The 21,793-nt window shown below is 49.1% G+C and overlaps 1 protein-coding gene across 3 annotated transcripts in view; it reads left to right on the top strand.

The window, feature by feature from the left end:
- The first annotated feature begins 1,664 nt into the window (after window positions 1–1,664).
- Window positions 1,665–21,793, top strand: part of FYN (FYN proto-oncogene, Src family tyrosine kinase) — a 39,941-nt gene continuing 19,812 nt past the window's right edge. The window contains exons 1-7 of one of the 3 annotated variants that reach the window (XM_010008383.1): window positions 1,665–1,922; window positions 2,877–2,973; window positions 6,434–6,532; window positions 7,598–7,701; window positions 12,771–12,920; window positions 16,804–16,959; window positions 21,106–21,285. In XM_010008383.1, coding sequence (XP_010006685.1) covers window positions 1,676–1,922; window positions 2,877–2,973; window positions 6,434–6,532; window positions 7,598–7,701; window positions 12,771–12,920; window positions 16,804–16,959; window positions 21,106–21,285 — 1,033 coding nt within the window. In that variant the 5' untranslated portion in view covers window positions 1,665–1,675. Of the gene's footprint in view, window positions 1,923–2,876; window positions 2,974–6,433; window positions 6,533–7,597; window positions 7,702–12,770; window positions 12,921–16,159; window positions 16,325–16,803; window positions 16,960–21,105; window positions 21,286–21,793 lie in introns of all 3 variants that reach the window. The other 2 variants (XM_010008382.1, XM_010008384.1) reach the window with 2 other exon arrangements.

Below are 21,793 nucleotides of genomic sequence, written 5' to 3'. Positions count from 1 at the left end.
CGGAGAGGCTGTTTCAAGGAAAGAACAGGCTGTTTGTTTATCCTCAGCGATGGATATTGGCTGAAATGTGAAATGAAAGTTCTTCACTACACTTATTTCTTCTATTCTGTGATTTCTTTATCCTTCTCTGTGTGTGTATCCTGGACAAAGGATGTCCAGTAATTGTATTTTATATTTTTTTTTTCAAATACTTTTCTTTGGCCATTGCTGCTCTTGCAGCCACGGATGGTGCTTGGGGGTTGCTGCTGCTGTGGCAGGTTGCACCTCAGAGTCACCGTGCTGGTTCAGAGCAGCAGCTGAGCACTGTGTTGCTCAGGGAGCCTCAGGAACTCAGGGTCTGTGTTTAGGTTCAGCTGGAGCCCATAGAGAGGAGTCTGGTGACAGCAGCACGGGGATGGGGAGTGTTGGAGCTGAGATGACAGGCAGGGTCAGGTAACAGGTCTGTTCTGGGAGGACAGCTCCTGGGATGTGCCCAGTGACCCTCTGTCTCCCTGGCCTGGAGAGGGGTGGGCACCTAAACTTCAGAGACATCAAACCAGGTCTTGGTAGTGCCCAGGAGGTGCCAGACAAGACCTTTCCCAGCAGGACTGTCTGTGTGCTCCGACCTGGAGACACTCCTGATTTGACCCGTGAACTCCTCTGTGACTTCCTCTAGTGTCTTAACTCGTGAGCCCCTCCAGCTGCCCCAGCACCCCGAGGAGCAGGCTGTGCCCTCCTGCCAGGGGCTGCAGGGCAGGGGGCTGTTGCCTTGGGTGTTTCTATGGTGGCAGCTGCTGAGCTGCCCTGCTCCCCGTGCCTGGCCCGGGGTGTGTGCCAGCCTTGCTGCTGCCCCCCGAGCTCCAGCCGTGGCAGGAGGTGCTGCTGCCTCCAGGTGAGGTCAGCTCTGCTGCAAGCTCAGACGTGAGGGTCAATCACTCTGTGTTTTGGGGGGCTGCCCTCTCTGCCTGCAGCCTTTGCCTGCCTCTCGTGCTCTCCCTGGGGGAGGCCGAGCAAAGAGGGGCTTCATCTTCTCCCTACCTGTGCCACACCTGGCCTGGCAGGACCCCCTTGTCCCGTGGGAAACTGCTGCAAGGAGGATCTTGTGTGAGCTTTTCTCAACGTGTGGCTTAGGAGGAAAGGCTGAGAGACCTGGGGCTGCTCAGCCTGGAGAGGAGAAGACTGAGGGGGCATCTAATAGTGTCTATAAATACATGAGGGCATCAAGAAGGCAGGACAAGCTCTTGTCACTTGTGCCCTGGGACAGGACGAGGGGCAATGGATTCAAACTCAAGCCCAGGAAGTTCCACCTCAACATGAGGAAGAACTTCTTTGCTGTGAGGGTGACAGAGCCCTGGGACAGGCTGCCCAGAGAGGCTGGGGAGTCTCCTTTGGAGACTTCCAAGACCTGCCTGGATGCCTTTCTGAGTGACCTGCCCTAGGGTTTTTTGTTTTCTTTTTTGGTCCTGCTCTGGCAGGGGGTTTGGACTCAATGATCCTTGAGGTCCCTTCCAGCCCCTGCTGTCCTGTGATTCTGTGATTCTGTCTTTATTCAAACCACTGCAGGGGGGTGAGTTTCAAAGGACTTAACGAGTGGTGAACTTTGTTTGAGCCTCGTGATGTGTGGGTTTGGAGGAGATCTGCTGAGCATCCGTGTGTGAACACCTGTCCTTCCCTTCCTGTCCTAGGATTTTAGATAATGGGCTGTGTGCAATGTAAGGATAAAGAAGCAACGAAACTGACTGATGAGAGGGATGGCAGCTTAACTCAGAGCTCAGGCTACCGCTATGGGACAGACCCCACCCCGCAGCACTACCCCAGCTTTGGAGTCACTTCAATCCCAAACTACAACAACTTCCACGCCACAGGAGGCCAAGGACTGACTGTGTTTGGTGGAGTCAATTCCTCCTCCCACACAGGGACGCTGCGGACGAGAGGAGGAACTGGTGAGTTTCAAAGTCCCTCTCTGTGCTCCTGTGAGTGCCAGGCAGGTGAGCACAGCTGGTCTCAGCCACTTGCTTTTGGGAGCAGCTCTTTCATTATGGTGCCAAGAATCAAAGGTGGGTCTTCAGCCCTACCTCTGCTGACTGACTTGCAGGTGCTAGTTCACCTGGGGGGGTCAGAAATTCTGTGTACATGCCCAGTTTGGCTGGTTCACCCCTCTGCCAGGGAATAAAAAGTATGTTCTGAGCCAGCTCAAGTGGTTAAGAGGAAGTACTTGGATTAGCTGTGTCTAAAACCTCTCTTCAAACCCCTGTTGCCTTCTTGGGATCCTCTGCACCGTGTGTGGGTACCAAGCCAAGAGGACTGATGACTCCAAAACTTGAAGGCAGTGGTGTCCCCACTGGCTGCATGAAGGCTCAGGGACTAGAAGGGTTGTCCAAAAGTAGAAGGCTTCAATTTGTTCAGCCTGGAGGAGAGAAGGCTCCAGGGAGACCTTAGAGCAGCTTCCAGGGCCTGAAGGGGCTCCAGGAAAGCTGGGGAGGGGCTTGGGACAAGGGCAGGGAGGGAGAGGACAAGGGGGAATGGATGAAAACTGGAGGAGGGGAGATTGAGGTGAGACATGAGGAGGGAATTGTGGAGTGTGAGGGTGGTGAGAGCCTGGCCCAGGTTGCCCAGGGAAGCTGTGGCTGCCCCATCCCTGGCAGTGTTGAAGGGCAGGTTGGATGGGGCTTGGAGCAGCCTGGGCTGCTGGGAGGTGTCCCTGCCCATGCAGGGGGTTGGGACTGGATGATCTTGAAGGTTCCTTCCAACTCAAACCATTCCATGATTCTATGGTTCAGTTTGTTTTGCTCCTCAGCTACCAGCATAGCTTACATCTGGTTTGCCACCTTGTCTCCTGAGGCTCCTTTCCCTCCTGCTGTTTGTGCTGGAGTGTAACTCCCCTCTCTTTTCCTCAGGTGTGACTCTTTTTGTGGCGCTTTATGACTATGAAGCAAGAACAGAAGATGACTTGAGTTTTCACAAAGGAGAAAAATTTCAAATACTGAACAGCTCGTAAGTTTTCAGCTTGGGAATGTGCTTTTTTGTATTTTTTAACTCACAATGTTGACAATTACATTTGTCTACTTAGGTTATTAGTAAAATCTAAGACTGGATATTCAAGACAGGTAGGGGGTTACTCCATCCCTGCTTCCCCATCTTTGCCTTCAGTACTTTATTATTGAAAAAAAAAGGCAGCTGATACAGTCAGAACATGCTAGGAAGTTCTGTTAAGTGAGAATGCACCATGGTACAGATGCATGTGGCATGAAACTGCAATTCCAGCTCAAAAGTCACCAACTTAAAATGAATTTTATTAACTTCCCATAGCAAAAAAGAAAAAAATCCCTTAGCAATTTAAAAATAACATCTAAAACTTACTGTGCTACTGACCTATATCTGCACATCTTGTAATTCTTGGCTAAGAACATGAAGTTGAAGGTTTGATTTTATGTTCAGTGTTGCTCTCATGTAGAGGTAAAAGTGGGTTACCAACCAAGGGTGTCACTTTCCAGAGGCTTTGGGATGCTGCTCTCATCTTTTCTTCTCACACAGCGTGACACTGAGGCAAATTCATCCCTGGTGCAACTCCTGTTCATTTTAATAGAACAACTCCAGGGTTGGAGTTGGCTCAATGTGCATTAAAGTTAAAAAAACCCAAAACACCAGGTATTTCTGTGGAATATTTCATGAAGCTGAAGAGCTTTGAAGTAGATGAAAGCTCAGAAACTTCAGTTACAACTGGTAGAGGGAGCAGCAGTGTAAAAACCTCTCTACTTCTAAATTAGCACTTGGAGAAAAAGCCCTTTTTTCGTTCACATTGCCTGCTGCTTTCCCAGCCCAGCACACACTGGGACCAAGCTGGAACCAAGAAATCCCACCCAGTGTGAATTCTGTAGGCACAGCAGCTGATGAAACCAGGGAGAGCTCCCTGGGACTTGAGGAACAATCATACCTGGAGCTGGTGGGACAGAGATCCCCCCACGTGTGGGCAGTGGCAGTGCATGCACTGTCAGGCAGGTGAAGCCTGGAGGAAGGTTTCCTAAGGGGAAAAAAAGCAAGTATCCACTGCTTTTCTTGTAGGATTATAGAGCCCAGTTCCCATCAGTCAGCTCTGCCTGCTTGGGAACACAGACCTCACCACACTCCTGGAGCCAGGCTGGACATCTCCAGAAAGCAGCTTGTCTGTGAGAATGCCTCCTCTCTTCACTTGTAGCAGAAATTATATGAAAGAAGCCCATTTTTGTAAGAGTCTGCCAGTGCTGCTGCAACCAGAGAGCATCCACATGCACACAAGTAGCTTGTCTGTAATTTTTTTGGGGGGTGGATTTATTTATTATTATTTATTATTTTTTTTAGTTCTCCAACAAATGAAATTCAATTAAAAGTCCTGGGCAGCAGCACCTGAAAGGGTGTAGGGAGGGTATCCCTGGAATTTGAAATCGGAAATGATCTCAAGGAAAGAAGTGCCTGCAGGGCTGGCTCAGAGCAGAGCCTGACTTGGGGGGTTCAGCAAGACTCAGCCCCCCCCTGCATCCCCATCCTGCCCTCCCTGACAGCTCCATGGATCAGCCTCCCCCTGCCAAAATTCAGAGCTGGGAAAACCCTCTGCCTTCCTCCTCCTTCCTGGCAGTGCTTGGAGAGGTTTCAGCTTATCTGTCAAAGCAGAGAGGCTTGTTCTTGATGTTGTGATCATCCAGGGGACTGATGGTTTTTTTCCTCCCTGGCCATGATAAAATACCTCCATCTAGTGGACTGACTGTACAGCAGGGGGAGGAACTGGACTGGTAACATTGATCAGCCACAGTTTGGCATAAGCTCTCAGAAATATTCAACAGCAACACATGGGGGAAGGGTTAGCACTTCAGCTGGGCACAGGAGGGACACAGACAGACATAAAATACCTCCATCTAGTGGACTGACTGTACAGCAGGGGGAGGAACTGGACTGGTAACATTGATCAGCCACAGTTTGGCATAAGCTCTCAGAAATATTCAACAGCAACACATGGGGGAAGGGTTAGCACTTCAGCTGGGCACAGGAGGGACACAGACAGACACAGGGGCATCTGCCTGACGTGCACACACACGTGTCCAGGGTGTGTTAGAACAGCATCAGTTGCCAGCCCCTAGAAAAGCTGCTTGTTCTTCACTTTTTTGAACTGTAAAACCCAGAGCACCTCCTCTTTGACTAATCACAGCTGGTTTCTGGTTGCTTTCCACACTCGATCAAACCGTCACAGAAAGTGGAGTTGAAAATTTCAAGTAAGAGCTCACCTTGCTACAAGCTTTCCTGCCAGCAATAGCTGACACAGTCTGCTCGCTGGGACCTCCTGCATCCCCTGCCACCTTGGAGAACAGGGTTTTATTTACTGAGCAGATCCCTGCTTGGCAGAGAGGGGAACTGAGAAAGAGTTTCCAAGCAGCCAAGAAATAGAAAAGAGAATGTTTCTTAGTAGTGGTAGGAGATAAACACTGGAGAATGTCCTGCTGGGAAAGAGACAGATACAAATTGCTAAATCACAAGTCGTTGTGTCCTGTAAAAAGCTCAGAAATAAACTTCTCTTAAAGCTGGGCCCTCTGCAGCAACTGGCTGAAGGGCAGGCCCCTGTCCCACTGTGGGAACCAGTGTACAACCTGAAATCACAGTCATAGATCCACAGACTGGCTTGGGTTGGAAGGGACCTTCAAGACCACCCAGTCCCACCCCCTGCATGGGCAGGGACACCTCCCACCAGCCCAGGCTGCTCCAAGCCCCATCCAACCTGCCCTTCAACACTGCCAGGGATGGGGCAGCCACAGCTTCCCTGGGCCAGGCTCTCACCACCCTCACAGGGGTGATGATGCTCAGCCTGTGCAGCACAGCAGTGAGATGGTCCTGCATGGACCTTGTCACACCTACATGTTGTACAAGTCTCTTTCAAGTCTTTGAAAATGAGTCCTTTGCTACTCAGAGATGCCTCCTCCAGGTGGCCAGAAGAGGGAATCTCAGGCAATGAAGTGTGATCCTTGAGGGCCATCTCAGGCTCCACCTGATGGATGGCTTCTTGGTGCTTTGGGGTTTCAGATTCATTACCCCCACGGAAGCTTAAAATGCCCTGTGGCTGTGACAGTGCTCAGTGTGTGGCAGCTCTTCTGCCAGCTCCCTCAAGGGTCTGGGTCAGAAAACCTGCTGTGGAGGCAGTTCCCAGTATTCTAGTCCAAATCCAGCCCCCACCAGCCCTGACCTCACTGTTCATACCATTGTGCTACATTTGGAAGGCAACATCACTGATCACCACGGAAATAAGAGTAGGTGTGAAGAAATGTGGGTATGATGGGTGTTGAGAAGCAAACAGCTCCCTCAGAAGCTCATCAGGTGAGTTACTGAGGCTCCTCAGCCCCTGCAGCTGTGGGTGCTGTCAGCAAAGCCATGACCACTGTCTCTCAGGTGTGTGTCTCACTCTCATTTCTCTTCCTCACCTCTGTTTCTGCAGGGAAGGAGACTGGTGGGAGGCCCGGTCCCTGACAACAGGAGAAACTGGTTACATTCCCAGCAATTATGTGGCTCCAGTCGATTCCATCCAAGCAGAGGAGTATGTTTTCTTTTTCTTGCAAGGACCCATTAGTGCTGCCTTTGGTCTGAGCAGTTGGCTTTGATTGATTGCAGCCAGTTTTCAAATGACTCACATTATTTTTATTTCAGTTCTTAACTGCACTGGTAAATAATTAGGTCATTGGTAACAAAGGGAGCACAAGCTGGGTGCTTTTCTGATGTGAAAACAAAGGATGAAAACCTAAAGGAGCACAGGTCTGCTTCCTTTAGCCAAGTGCCATCTGATTCCAAGCTTCAGTCTAAAGGTGCCCTTGCTTTTCCTGAGTCAACTCGTTAAAATATTTGGGGTCAATTAGTGTGCAAACTGTCTCTTCAGGGAGGCAGCAAACAGCCAGCAGTAGGCAGGAAGCAGCACCGTGGGGAGGTGTCAGTGGGAGGATGGAATGCTGTGTGCATCCCCAGGGCTGCCAGTCTGCAGGAGACACTGGAGGAGTGGGTGTAGCTGAGCAGATGCTGCTGCAGCCTGTACCTCAGCTTGTACTTGCTTTATGGTGAAGCAGAAAGCAAACAGAACCACGAAGCAGAACACAAAAACTGCTGCAGAAAGGACAAGAGGCCAGAAGTCTGAGAGCCTGGTAGAGCCACAGTGAAGTGGTGACATCTGGCCCATCTCCTGGGGTTTTGTAGCTGTGCTGCAATAGAGAGGCTGAGCACCCACACCACTGTGCAGGTCAAACGTGGAGGTTGTAGCAACACCTGTAAAAATCCTGCTTTCCAGCAGCCACACACTTTTCTGCCCTTTCCCTTGTCTATCCCTGCCCCTGCCACGTCTTGCTCTGGTTGTCACAGTCCAGCCACTTCCAGAGGGCACTGAACAGACATTCCCAGCACCTGCTGGTGCAGCTTCGTGCAAGGTGCTGCTGCTCCAGGTGTGCAGCATCTGCTGCACATCCCTCCCTGTGCCCTTCCCACCACAGGGACACAGGGTGACAGAGATGGTTGAGCACCCCAGAGTCAGGGTGGTTTCTGCAGGCAGCCCCGTGTCCCAGCACTGGGGGGGGAGGCTGTGCAGCATCCATCTCACTGCTCCTGCTGTTCCCCTCAGGTGGTACTTTGGCAAACTGGGCCGAAAGGATGCAGAGAGGCAGCTGTTGTCATTTGGAAACCCCAGAGGTACCTTCCTGATCCGGGAGAGTGAAACTACCAAAGGTGAGTATGGCCAGAGCTACTCTGGCTATGGAGGGGGAGATACATGAGAAAAGTGGTGCTGGGTTTGTGCAGTGCTCCTTGCAGTGGTGTGAAGGGAGAGATGAGTGTCATCTTGTGGCTGTGTGTGCTGGGGAGTTAGATGTCTGGGCATAGCAGGGCCTGGTGTTCAGGGCAGAGAACAATCCAAGTGCAGCCCTTGCCATGCTCAACCCGAGGTGCCTGCAGTGCCAGGCAAGCCCAGGCAGGGTGCTCTGCTCTGCTGCCACCCTCAGAGCATCCCCCATCTCCTCCCTGCCTGTGCTCAGGGTACTGCTGCTCCAAGGGGCTGGGTGGAGAGTGGCCCCTCAGAACTGCAGCTGTGGAGCTGCAGGAGACAGAGCTCCTGGTGTCCACATCCAGCTCCAGTCACAGGCAGCTGGATCCTGAGAGCAGATGCTGGGAGCTGGTTTAGTGAGAATTGCTGCTTCCTTCTGGACAAGCAGAATATTTTAACCTTCTTGCCTGGAAGACGTAAGAGAATGGTTTTTTTGGGGGGTGGAGCTACTGGTTTTATTTGGGGGTTTTTGGCCTTTGAAATGGGGCTGTTCAGCCTGGAGAAGAGAAGGCTCCAGGGAGACCTTAGAGCACCTTCCAGTGCCTGAAGGGGCTCCAGGAAAGCTGGGGAGGGGCTTGGGACAAGGGCAGGGAGGGAGAGGACAAGGGGGAAGGGATGAAAACTGGAGGAGGGGAGATTGAGGTGAGACATGAGGAGGGAATTGTGGAGTGTGAGGGTGGTGAGAGCCTGGCCCAGGTTGCCCAGGGAAGCTGTGGCTGCCCCATCCCTGGCAGTGTTGAAGGGCAGGTTGGATGGGGCTTGGAGCAGCCTGGGCTGGTGGGAGGTGTCCCTGCCCATGCAGGGGGTGGGACTGAAGGTCCCTTCCAACCCAAACCATTCTGTGATTCTGTGAAATGCTGGATGCATGGGGAAAGAAAAAAGAAAAAAACAAAAAAGTAACATTTTTAAATGCACAAATTAACAGTGAAAAGACTTGAAAATTGTTTCTAATTAATATATTCATAAAGTATTCAATTGTATCCATTCTGTTGAAGTCAAGTGGAAGGATGTATTTTCCTCCTTCCCTCTAAAATATTGGAGGAGTTCCAGTTTTCTTGGTGGGTGCTGTCTTTGCTGTTACATTTTGTTGATGAGCCCTGTCAACAGCTTCAAAGCTTCACATGTATGAATAGATTTCTCTAATTCATACAACTATTGAGGAGATAACCTGCAACTAAGTGAAAACAAACCTGGCCATTTCTCAATTAACGAGCAGTCCAAAACAATAGCTGTGGGAAGCATTAATCACTAGAATTAATTCCATGTAAGTTCTGAAGTCTCATGATGGTTCATGTAATTAAAGCCCTGACTTGTCAGAGCAGACACTGGCAGCTGGAGTTAGCAAAGAGGTTGGAGTCATGGTTGGAAAGGAGCTTAAGGAAGAACCACAGACTCCCAGAGTGGTGTGGTTGGCAGGGAGCTCTGGAGATCACCCAGTCCAACCCCTGCCAGAGCAGGATCCCCTAGAGCAGATCCCACAGGAACACAGCCAGGTGGGGCTGGAATGTCTGCAGGGATGGAGACTCCACAGCCTCCCTGGGCAGCCTGGCCCAGGGCTCTGGGACCCTCACAGGCAAGAAGGGTTTCCTCATCTCCAGCTTCAACCTCCTGGGCTCCAGTTTGTGCCCATTGCCCCTTGTCCTGTCCCTGGACACCCCTGAGCAGAGTCTGGCCCATCCTCCTGACACCCCCTGCAGATATTGAGCAGCACTGAGCAGATCCCCCCTCAGCCTCCTTTTCTCCAGCTGAACAGCCCCAGCTCTCCCAGCCTTTCCTCACAGGCAGATGCTCCAGCCCCTGCAGCATCTCAGTGCCCTGTGCTGGGCTCTCCCCAGTAGTTTCTGTCCTTCCTCTCCTTCAGGAGAAGCACAGCCCACTCCTCTCTGCCTGCCCCATCTCCAGATCTTCTCTGTTATCCAAGATTCCATGTTTGACATTTTTTACTCACCACCTTTAACTCTGGGGACTGTTTCTGGTGCAAAACCTGGCTGGACATGCTGCTGTCTCAGACAGCTGTTTTCCCATCTTGTCACCCCACAGCTTCACCCTCCCTGACGTAGCAGGGAGGCATTGACCCCAGGAGCAGGGCAGGCTCCAACTTGCTCTTTTTCTGCAGATAGCCTCCACCTGCTCCTTTGCAGCAGCAGTTGGTGTGATGGACTTCATTCCTCCCTGGGCTGAGTCTGAGAACTCAGTCCTGCAGACAATCCTGGAGCCTCCAAACAGAGACAGCACTTCATCCAAGCCCGTGGCCACTGCTGTGGCCAGTTTTTATACAGCCATATGGAATGTGTTGTGCAGGGCTCTTTGCTTGGCTAAGACAGGGCTTTTTGGTGGAGCTTCTTGTGAGACACAAAAGCATCAGGGAAATGGAGTCATCCATCATGGAAAGACTTGGAGCAGCCAGTTTCATTTCTCTGTGCTGGAACTCAAGGCTTTCTACATCTTCAGGCTAAGTTTGCATCAAAGCCATTGGGAAAAACCAAACATGCATGGTTTTTGTCAGAAATGCCTGTTTCCCCTCTCATCCTTGGGGCATTTCAGTGTGTTAGAAGAAAGCAGGGGGAGCTTGTTGTTCATGGGAGAGACAAAAGTCAGCTGGGAGAGCTCGAATGGTGCCTGTCCCTTAAGTCCTCCCTTCTCCAGCTGCTCCTCTTGGGCTTGAGGCAGGAGTTGCTTTGTGACCTAGAATTGTCCCTTCTGCTTTAAGTAATACCAATAATAAAATGAATTAGAATCACTTTAAAAGTATCATCATGGATGAGGGCAGCAGAAATTCAACCTCCCTTGATCATTGTTGCCTTCTCTTCTTACTTCCAAAATAAATCACATGGAAATGGCTTTTCATATTTTCAGTGCCCAACTACCCAGGTACTTTGTCATCTCTGGGCTGTGTGATCCTTCACCTGGTTTCAATCTCCACCCTCCAAGCCTGTCTGGTTTTTGGTTTGTTGTTGCTGTTGTTGTTTTAAATTCATTAGTATGATATATTGTTATGTCGTATTCCTGTCCAGAGTTTTAATTATGTGTATCTCTTATATTGGAGTTTATCCTCAGATTGTAATGAATAGTATAAATAACCAGCAGCCTAAATAAGCTACTAATGAAATCCATCTCGGTTCTTGGTTTTGTCCAGATTTGAACTAAAGCTCCAGCCCTGCAACTTGATCTGAGGTCATTGGGGGTCCACAGGGGGCCACCCACACAGCTCTGGTTGCAGACCTGGAGCCACAGATTGTTTACATCTTCCTTAAGAATCTAAAATAGTGAGCAGATAGGCAGGGAGTGAGACTGAAGCAGACACAGCTGCTGCCAGGGGGTCAGAACTCCCAAACGGGGAGGTGGAGAATGTCAGAAGTGGTGCAGGGAGGTGACACCCAGAGAGCTGGCACCAAGCATGCACAGGATGTGCTGGAAATCCCCAGAAAGCTCTGAGCTCTTAGCTGGGAGAGCTGGACCTTGTAGGAGAAGCTCCTCAGACAAGTATCCTGAAGAGACAGGACTTTTCTGCACTTAGGAAGAAAAACCCTGTCCCTCCTCTCAGGGTGTCTCAGCAGAAACCAGAGTCATCTGTGTAAGTGCTGGCTCTTGTCCTCCTATGCAGAGGACAAACAACAGGGAGTTTAAGAAGTCCTTGGAGTCAGGGTGGAGACATTTTGTCCTGCAGCTCCCTTGGCACCAGCCACTCCCAGTGGGACCTGTGGCAGGTTGATGTGGTCAGGGAAACATCTTCCCGGAGAGACATCCAGGAAAGACATCTCACACCAGGATCTCAGCCCCCTAACCTGGGGGGGGTTGTGTGTATGTGTCTTTAAACCATTTTGCTTAGCTGGAGGTGGTACTGGAGGATGTGAGCCTGCCAGCCCTGGGCTGGGATAAGCAGCAGGCAGTGCTGTTTGCTGTCAGACCCACAGGAAATCACCTTTCACCTTGTCCAGAATTGTCTGCTGGTGCTTTTCCTTTCCTGCCCTCAGCTGACATGGTAACCAGTGAAAGCAGCACAGGCTCCAGAAGAAGGACCTTTCTGAGATCTCTGCAGCTGCCAGTTGCCTCCGTTTGTTTTCCTTTCAATGTCTGGATGAGCTTGGAGTAAAGACAGTATTCATCCTAGTCAGGACTGAGGACTTGTCTTGGAAATGGCCGTGTCTCTTGCTCAGGAGCTGCCCTGGGCTGTAAGCTGGGGCTTTGCCCAGCTGTGGTTGGGCATCTGAATCCCACCAGGAAGATCTCAAGCTCCAGCAACTGGATTTGGCAAGTGGAGCTTGCAGTTCTTGCAGATGTCCTGGTGCACAGGCTTGGTGTGGCACCACGTGCCAGAGCCTCTGACATGCACAGCGTGCTGGTTGGTTGGTGCTCATCAGGCAGTGTGGGATGCGTCTGGGTAACAACACTACACATGTATGAGGTCATTCTCTCCAGCACTTCTGATGAAAATCTTGATAGTTACTTCCCCCTGGTATTTAGCTGAAGTTGGTTGGAAGGGACCTCAAAGATCACCCAGTTCCAACCCCCTGCCATGAGCAGGGAACCACCAGCCCAGGCTGCACAAACCCCATCCAACCTGGCCTTAAAAACCTCCAGGGATGGGGCATCAACAGCCTCCCTGGGCAACCCATCCCAGCTCCTCACCACCCTGAGAGTGAAGAATTTCTTCCTCATGTCTCACCTAAATCTCCCCTCTCTCAGTTTAAAACCATCACCCCTTGTCAATTTAAGAACCCGAGGCAGTAAATGTTAAAATGTGGGGTTTGTCCTGATTTCTTTCTAGAACATCATGAAAGGGACACGGTGTGAACACGATGGGATTTCCCTGATCCTTAGCTCCCTGTGTGACATCCACTCAGGTTTTCCCAAGGTGCAGTCAGCATTTTTTGGAAGCCATTTCTCTTTCCCTTTCTATCAAGTGGCCAGAAAAACACCACCTTTCTGTGTGAAAGCTGCTTACCATGTTTTATTCCTCCTTTGCTTGGAACAGGTGCCTATTCCCTGTCCATCCGAGACTGGGACGATATGAAGGGGGATCATGTCAAACATTATAAGATCCGTAAACTCGACAATGGAGGATATTATATCACAACTCGGGCACAATTTGAAACCCTGCAGCAGCTGGTTCAGCACTACTCAGGTAATTTTTCAGATAATACACAGCCCTCTGAAGTATTTGAAAACACAAGTGTTTGCTGCTGAGCTGATAGACGTGTGAGAGGCCCAGAGGAGTCATTTGAGCTGTGTCTCCTGCTTCTTGTAAAGCATCTGCTGTTACCCCTTCCCACTGCAGTTACCAATGGCTTTGGGGGCCATTCACAGGGCACAGCAGCAGAGCTTTTAAAAGCTGCTGCTCTGCTGAGGGAGAGCTCTCCTTTTACCTGCTCTTCCTCTTCTAAGCAAACAGGATTCCTGACTTTGACTGGCTCAGCTCAGAGCATGAATTCCCTGCACGTGTAACCCGTGCCATTTGGCAGCCTGCTGTAATTGCTGATATTGCTCATAAAGCCAGCAGGGAATTGCACTCTGGGATGCAGTCACCTAAAGCAGTGACCAAAAGGTTCACATAGATGACCTGGCTCCCAATTTTCCCACTGGATGTGTGTTCAATGTGCTAAATATTAACATTTAAGTTGCAACTGGTCTAATCTTTTTTAAATGGGTGTTTCTTTGTGCACTGCTTGTGCCCACCCACCAAGCTCTTTTTTTCATTTCTGGTTTTTAAATTCCAGGGATTAAAATGTGTCTTGCACTGTTCTCCCCAAAAGTGCATCCTGCTGTCCCTGGTGATTAATGTCCAACAACTTTAAATGCCCCCAAATGCTGCATAAGACAATCAGGTCTCACGTAGAAGACTTGCTTCTCAATATGGTCATTTTTTTAAGCAGAAATGTGTGGTTTGAATCATTTTCCTTTTCATTTTTTCCTTACTTTAGTCTCTCATATTAACAGATGACCTCAAGTGCTCGCTGCTCCAAAATTTGCATATTTTTTTTTTAACTTGGGAAATCAACTTCTCTGTGGGGTGTTTTTTTCTGTATTCTTTGTATTTGTCTGCTGTATTCTTATGCTATTCATACTAGACATCTGGCTGTCTTCTCTGCCCAGTTTCTGATGGATATTTCCTGCCTGGGAGAATTTCTAGTTGTTTCTGGTGACTCTACATTAAACTTAGCTAAGTAATGTAGAAAAACTTACATACAGGGAAGATAATTTTCAGCCCCGCTCTACCAGCTGGAATATGTCAACTTTTAATTTTCTGTGGTCAAATGACTTGGGTGGTGGATTTTCCATGCACAGATGCAGATACAAATAGATCTGGAAACAGCCCTGTCTGTGCCACACAGAGGTGTAACCAGGAGGATCCAGGGAGGGTAGCTCAGGAGGGTACAGACCCACACTCAGAGCTTCCACCTGCAGTCTCCCAGACCCAGGTGAACCCAGGAGTCCTCATTCCATGCCAGCCCCAGCTGGCTTAAAACATAGAGGCTGCTTTTTGCCCCCTCTCTGCACTCTGGATTGTGGCAGGTAGATTAGCACAGCACCTCGTGAGTGCCTGGATTGAATCCTAGGGAGAGCTGGAAGAAGCCCCAGTGACTCCATAAAGATCAGCCTCATTGCTGAGGCTGCAGGGCAGTGCCTTCACAGCAGGACAGGGCTTCTCTGCAGCCCACCCTTCAGCCTTCTCCCCAAAGCTGTCCAGACTGGAAGAGCCCTCTTCTCCAGGCAGCTGGAATCCAGGCAGCCAGGTGGAGTGCAGGTCTGGTCTCATGTAGCAGTCCTGGGTCAGGAGTTGGCAGCTGAAAGTGTCCCCTAGTGCAGACACAACACAGGTGTCCCAGCAATGGGCTCTCCTGGCTCTGCTGGGTACCCTTGTTACCCAGACTTTCCTCTTACCCCAGCTTCTTCTTACCTGAATGATGAAGTTCATGGTATCATAGAATCACTGAGGATAGAAAAGACCTCTAAGATCATCAAGTCCAACTGTCAACCCAACCATGCCAACTAAACCGTGTCCCAAAATGTCAAGTTTGCAGGTTTTTTAAACAGCCCCAGGGATGGTGACTCTGCCATTTCCCTGGGCAGCCTGTTCCAATGCCTGACCACTCTTTCAGTGAAGAATTTTTTCCTAATATCCAATCTAAACCTCCCCTGGCACAACCTGAGGTCATTTCCTCAGAGCTTTTATTTTTCCACTAAAGAAAACAAGGAGGTCTTAAAAACCTGCTGGTTCTTTCTGGAGCTGCCCAAACTCATGAGGAAGCTTTCCAGATATGGTCCATGTTTTGAGTAGTCCCTATCCTGATGTTCCCATTGGAATTACCCTGGAATAAGACATGCCAGCTGGTCAGCTAATCTTCCCTGTTTTGTGCTCTTTGCTGTCTTGCTGCAGGAGACACAATGAGGTCCATGTCAGGGTGTCTGTAGGGAGTTCCCCACCACCCCACAACACCTGTGCTGAGGAGGCAGAGCTTGGTGTTGCCAGGAGCTTCACTGCTTGCCCACCTTGTGGTGCTGAGACAAACTCCTCCCCTGCCCAGAAAGAAATCCTGCACAGGAGGATAAAAATGATGTTTGAGGCTGAAATGCAGCTGCAGTTCCCCACCTTGTTCTGCTCTGCTGTAGTCTGCTTTGTGCAGCACAGTGTGCTACACAGCAATCTGTGTGTTTATATACACATTTTTATAAATAGACTTACTTTTACTCCTGCTAAAATATCCTGTGACACCTGTCACAGTTCAGGCTGCTGTGGAGCTCTGCAAGGGACAAGTGTAATGAATCTGCCCCAAGTGATGTAGGACTGGCTGCATAGGCTGATAAAAGGTTTGGTCGGGAAAGAATGGCAGAAAAAGTCACCCCCAAAACCACCTTTTTGCTGAGTATAATACAGGAAATACCTTTTCCCAGGATGCCTACAAAACAAACTAGCAGGAGTCCAACCAAGTTTTCATCGCTGTGATTTTCGGAACGAGTGAATCTTCCCTGGGCTTCTTTTTGCTCAGTACAGAAGCAATCCAGGTTGTGACTCACAGCTGGTTTTTCAGGAGTCACACAGCACTCTGGTGCACCAGCTGCCTGTGAAGTGACCCTCACACAGCCCTGTGGGAGAAGGGAAACCCTGAGTCCATCAGAGAAACCCCTGGTGGTCCCTTCCGTGTCAGGCTGTGGAAGCAGAGCCTCAAATGTTTCCTGCCCTGTCTCCCATGAATATGCCTCAGTGTCCATTTTCTAATCCTCCAGGATGCTCTGTGGTTTTTTTGCAACTAACAGCTGTTGTGAGTAGCGTTGGGTTTTTTTTATGCTTACTGTTTTTGTTTCATGTCACCCTGTTTTTTCTTTCCTCTCCTTTGCTGTTGGCTTCACTTCTGGCTCCATCAGAGAGAGCTGCAGGTCTTTGCTGCCGCTTAGTAGTGCCCTGTCATAAAGGAATGCCAAGGCTTACTGATCTGTCTGTCAAAACCAAAGATGTCTGGGAAATTCCACGAGAATCCCTACAGTTGATCAAGAGACTGGGCAATGGGCAGTTTGGGGAAGTATGGATGGGTATGGAGCACAATGATTATTCTAAAATCGCTCTCTGTGTGGGGATTGCAAGATGGAAGGTGGAAATGGAGGGCACTGTGACCCCCAAGGGAGGGCAAAAAGAAAGAACAAAGCTCAAGCCTTTAGCAAAAGTGTCTTTGGGATCCTGCCTTGGACACTGAAATTCTTTAATCTTCAGCTTTCACTGTAATTGATGGCAAAAGAAAACCGAACACCCGGGTTTCCTTGCAAGGTTTTGATCTTGACAAATTGCCACTGTCTTAATAATAAATCAAGGCTGGAGCAGTAATCTGTTAATGAGACCAAGGAGCCTTTTTCTGTGAGCTAACAGAAAACTCCACACCTTCAGCATCCAGAACTCAGTGTTTGCAGCTGGACTTTAATGCAGCACTGAGAGACAAGTCACCTTCCATCTTTCTCAATGCATGCGTAATTTTGGATTATAAGTGTGTTTTTTTTATTAATTTCCTCTCCTATAGAGAAAGCTGATGGTTTGTGTTTTAACTTAACTGTGATTGCTACGAATAATACCCCACAAACTGTTGGATTGGCTAAAGATGCATGGGAAGTTGCACGTGATTCATTATTTCTGGAGCAGAAGCTTGGTCAGGGCTGTTTCGCTGAAGTGTGGCGTGGTAAGGCAGAGAATATATTTTGCTTTGGATGGATCTTTTAAGGCCCTCTTGGCAGAAATAAACATTTCAAGTTGAGATCTGTAAGCTAAAAGGTCAGAATAGTGTGACATGGTGGTCCAGGTTGCCTAAACCAGTCAGACCCAACTCCAGTAATCCAGGGGGAAACTTCCTTTCACTTGCACACGCTGGTGTGAGAGGTCAGGGCATTAAACTCCATTAACTGCCTTGGGTTTACCTGGGTGACTACACAATTACTAGCTATTACCATAGGAACAATGCTGGTAAGGCAGGTCAGGATGGCTCACCAGAAATTAACCTGGTAAGTGGACATTCCAATTTCCTCGTGTGTTTCAGCACCGATGGGATCAGCCCCTGAAAGTGCCTCCATCTGCTCTCCCAGTTTAAAAATAATGGCAAGGATCAGCAAGCTGGTATTGTCAGGCTGGCTTTGCATCCACTTCTTGAAGTCTGTTTCGAAGTTTGTATCTGCAGCAGGACCCCATAACTCCATATACAGACCAGGGACAATAGAGGCAAGACTTGCCCAGCCCAGCTGAACCCCCACTTTGAAGTCTAGAAATGCTGACATTTCCCAAACCCACTGACACTGTTTTCTGCACACTTGCCAGCTTTACTTACTGCCCCCCCCCTCCAGGGGCCCCTTCTTTTAATTACTACAAAACAATAGGAATTTAAAACATACATAAATCTTAGTGTGGCCATAGCCTGGAAACACAATATAGTGACCCTTTAATGAGATGTGGGCTCCATTTTTGTGCCAACTTCCATTCTGTGTTGCCTCTTTAAATTGACCGATTCAATCAAAGAAATATTCAAGTAAAGAATCACACAATATGTTGTTTCTTCAGAAAAATTTGGTGGAGCAGTTTGGCCACTCTTTTTGTCCCAGTGACACAACCCAAATAAGCAGCAGGCTCTCCTGGCTTCTGGCAGCTGTTTTCCCTTGCAAGACTCCAGCAAGTCTGTGAAATGTATAGACTAGAATATATGCATAGAAAGGTACAGAATTTCACAGAATTACAGTTGACCTGTTGCAAAAAAAAAAGCTCCCTGTGTTTTTCATTAATATCCCCAGCTGCAGTTTTCACCTTCTTCTCCTCCATCATGGCTGCATGGGAGAGTTTCAGTTGAAGGTTAATATTCAGGGGTCAGGTTTGTGTGCCATAGATCTGAAACTGATGCAATAAGCTGAAGGAGCAAATGCAGCTAATAATTTTTTTTTAAAATCACCTGTGAGAAATAAAGTGCCAAGTACCAGTACCAAACAGCTGTCAGAAATCATAGAATGATGGAATGGGTTGGGTTGGAAGGGACCTTCAAGACCATCCAGTTCCAACTCCCTGCATGGGCAGGGACACCTCCCACCAGCCCAGGCTGCTCCAAGCCCCATCCAACCTGCCCTTCAACACTGCCAGGGATGGGGCAGCCACAGCTTCCCTGGGCAACCTGGGCCAGGCTCTCACCACCCTCACACTCCACAATTCCCTCCTCATGTCTCACCTCAATCTCCCCTCCTCCAGTTTTCATCCATCCCCCTTGTCCTCTCACTATAAGCCCTTGTCCCTAGCCCCTCCCCAATGCTAAAATTATTATTACAATTATAAAATTCTGTTTCTTAAAGTAATGTATAGTAAAAATATGTTAACAGAAGCATCACCAAATTGGTTTAAGATTAACACAGTAAAAAATAATTAAAAATTGATAAAGTAGTGACCATCTGCATATGGGAGGAATTCAGAGGGGAACCTGTGCTAATTTTCTGTTAGATAGAAACATTCCAAACCACAAGAAGAAGATTTAACAATTTAAAGTGAAATCTGTCTGCGAGGATAAGTTAACATTTTTGTTTTCTTTTTTTAACTGGAGAAATCCAGAACAATATTTAAAAATAGAACTGCTGAAAACACTTCATGGTGATAGAACAAGTCCGGGGATTTTCATTAGATCAATGCAAAGAGATAATACACCATTAACCCTGTTAACACACCAGGTAAAATCCTAGTTTGTTAATGTCAGTGACAGAAATCCTGGTGGCCATGAAACTCGGGTTTCATTCCTTTTTCAAGGAATGGGCAGCATGTCTGCAGCGTGGCTGTGACTGAGGACACTGCTGTGCAGAGCTCGGTGCCTCCAGACAGAACGTGCTCCCTCTCACCCAGCATAGACTCATAGACCCACAGAACCTGCTGAGTTGGAAGGGACCCATCAGGACCATGAGTCCAACTCCTGTCCCTGTGCAGGGCACCCCAAGAATCACCCCATGTCCCTGAGAGCATCAGCCAAAGGCTTCTTGAGCTCAGGCAGGCTTGGTGCTGTGACCACTGCCCTGGGGAGCTGGTTCCAGTGCTCAGCCACCCTCTGGGTGAAAACCCTTGTCCTGATACCCAACCTCAGCCTCCCCTGATCCAGCTTCCTGCCATTTCCCCCAGCCCTGTCACTGCTCACAGGAGTGGAGAGCTCAGGACCTGCCCCATCACTTCCTCCTGAGGAACATCAGGCTGCAGGGAGCTCACCCCTCAGCCTCCTCTACTCCAGGCTGAGCAATCCCAGTGACCTCAGCTGCTCCTCATATGTCACCCCACCCTCGTGGCTCTCCTTTGGACACTCTCCAATAGCTCAATGTCCCTGTGATGCTGTGGTGCCCAGAAGTGCAGGCAGTGCTCCAGCTGTGGCCGCACCTCCCCTGAAATCAGGAGGTGAAACTTCGTCCTTCCCAGCTTACCTGGGAGTGTCTCCAGTGTCTCCAAAGTCCTGCTTCAGCTCTGGTGTGAAGGGCTGAGTCAAACTAAGACCTCCAGAGTCCCCCTCTTGGGTGGTGGGGGCTCAGGACGATACCCCCCCAGTGGCAGAGGTGGCAGAAGAAAAGCAAAGCCTGGTGAAGGCCCAGCTTTCCCTGCACAGTCCTGCCTGGCTCGTGCCTCAGTTTCCCCTCAGACAGCTGCTTTTAAGATACAGGCTTGCCCTGAAGGTGAGGGACACCCCAGGCTGTGGCTCCACCGTGGCCACGTGCACAGAAACCAGCCCAGCTCATTTCATGCTCTGGGAGGTGGCAAGAGCTGGTGATGAAGATATTTTGGCTTAACCAGTTCCCATGCAGCAGCTGAGCCCTGGTGACCATGTGCTTTTACCAAAGGCAAAGCAGGCTGGCTTTACATGTGACCTTTTTTTATGACAGTTTATGGAAGCTGTTTCTGAGCTTGAGTCCTCACGTACCTGGCAGGCCTTCTGCTTTCCTCATGCTTGAGTGCAGAAGAGTCATTTTCACCCAATCTCACTAATTCCTGAAGCCATTTAGTGTTGTTCTGCCTTACCTATCACACAGCAGCTCCCTATCAACAGATCACAGGTCAAAGCCATTTCTAGAGCAGGGTTCTAGCAAGTCTGGGCAAGGGACAACCAGAAGGCTCTAGGAAAAGTGGTATTTCTGCCCATTTTCAGTTTCCTTTCTTCCCCCAGCCCTCCGTGCCCCCCAGAAACTTCACGTAGGTAGGTGTTTGGTTTGGTTTGGTTTTTTTGGACAGGAACCACCTCCTCTTCAATCAGCAGCTGCTGGGTTTCTGGGGATGAGTGAGGGGGAGGAAAAAAATGCATTCCAGTTTGGAAACTCATGTTTCTAAAATGAAATAAATTCAGAATTCGTTTCTTGGGATTTTTTCTTTGTATTTTTTTTTTCCCCTCTGAATCAGGAAAAAAAAAACAACCCAAAATGTCTTGAAAATGGGAAGTTCTGGGTTTAACTGGTTTTTGTCACCCAGATCTGTGACTGGAGCTGTGTTGTTGTTCTGTAGCAATTACTGGGAATGCATGAAGATGGGTTTCAGCAGTCCCACGTTCCTTGCTCAGAGAAGGTTTCTGTGGGCATCAGAGGGAGCATTGTCTGAGCAGGACAACAGCAACCATGCCCTAGTGCCAGAGGGGCTGTTATTTTTTTTCAGTATAATAGAAAAAGACTCAAATATGAGGGAGGCGTGGGAGGAACAGCATGATGAGGCAACATGGGGAACCACATTTTAAAAAATACAATTCTATTAAGTGTCCCTGCTAGTTTATTCCTTGGTTGCATTAGGCATCAGCTAGAAGAAGGAGCAGAAGCTGTTCCATCTAACTAAGTATCTGTGCTTGTAGGTACGTGGAATGGAAATACTAAAGTGGCTATAAAGACCCTGAAGCCTGGCACTATGTCTCCAGAATCCTTCTTAGAGGAAGCCCAAATCATGAAGAAGCTAAAACATGACAAACTGGTGCAACTTTATGCTGTGGTGTCTGAAGAACCCATCTACATTGTCACGGAGTACATGAGCAAAGGTGAAGCTGCAGCTGCTGCTCTTGATAACCATTTTCTGGCTCTGTTGGTGCTCAGTGTGGATGCAGAGGGAGGTGCCCTGAGATGCATGAGCAGCGTGTGAGGCAGGAGAGAGGGAACAGGAAGCTAAATTCACCTCTGGCTTCAGAAGAGTTATTAATTCCACTCTGAACTGGGCCCAAAACCTGAAATCCACGAGATGTACCAAGAAGGTTTGGCTGGGCGGGGGAGGGAGAAGTTGGTTCATCCCAACTGCATCAGCATCTCAGCTCCCCTGACAGGGGGGCTTTGCATTCTCCAGGTTGGAAGGGCATCACATGCTGCTTCCCAAGACCCTCACTTTTCCTGGTGCCAGAGAGTTCCTATCTGGCATCTTTAGTGTTTCCTTGTCAGCCTAAGATTTCTGCTCCTTCTTCCAGCAGCCCTGAGCTGTGTCACGTGCACCTCGCTCTCAGGCCTCGGCTTGACTTCCAGTCCACCTCATTGATCATTTGAGTACAAGATTTGCAC

Source organism: Chaetura pelagica, unplaced genomic scaffold (assembly GCF_000747805.2).
Source record: "Chaetura pelagica isolate M959 unplaced genomic scaffold, ChaPel_1.0 scaffold62, whole genome shotgun sequence".
Taxonomy (NCBI): Eukaryota; Metazoa; Chordata; class Aves; order Apodiformes; family Apodidae; genus Chaetura; species Chaetura pelagica.
Note: the sequence above shows the minus strand (reverse complement) of the source record. Positions and strands in the feature narration are given on the sequence as shown.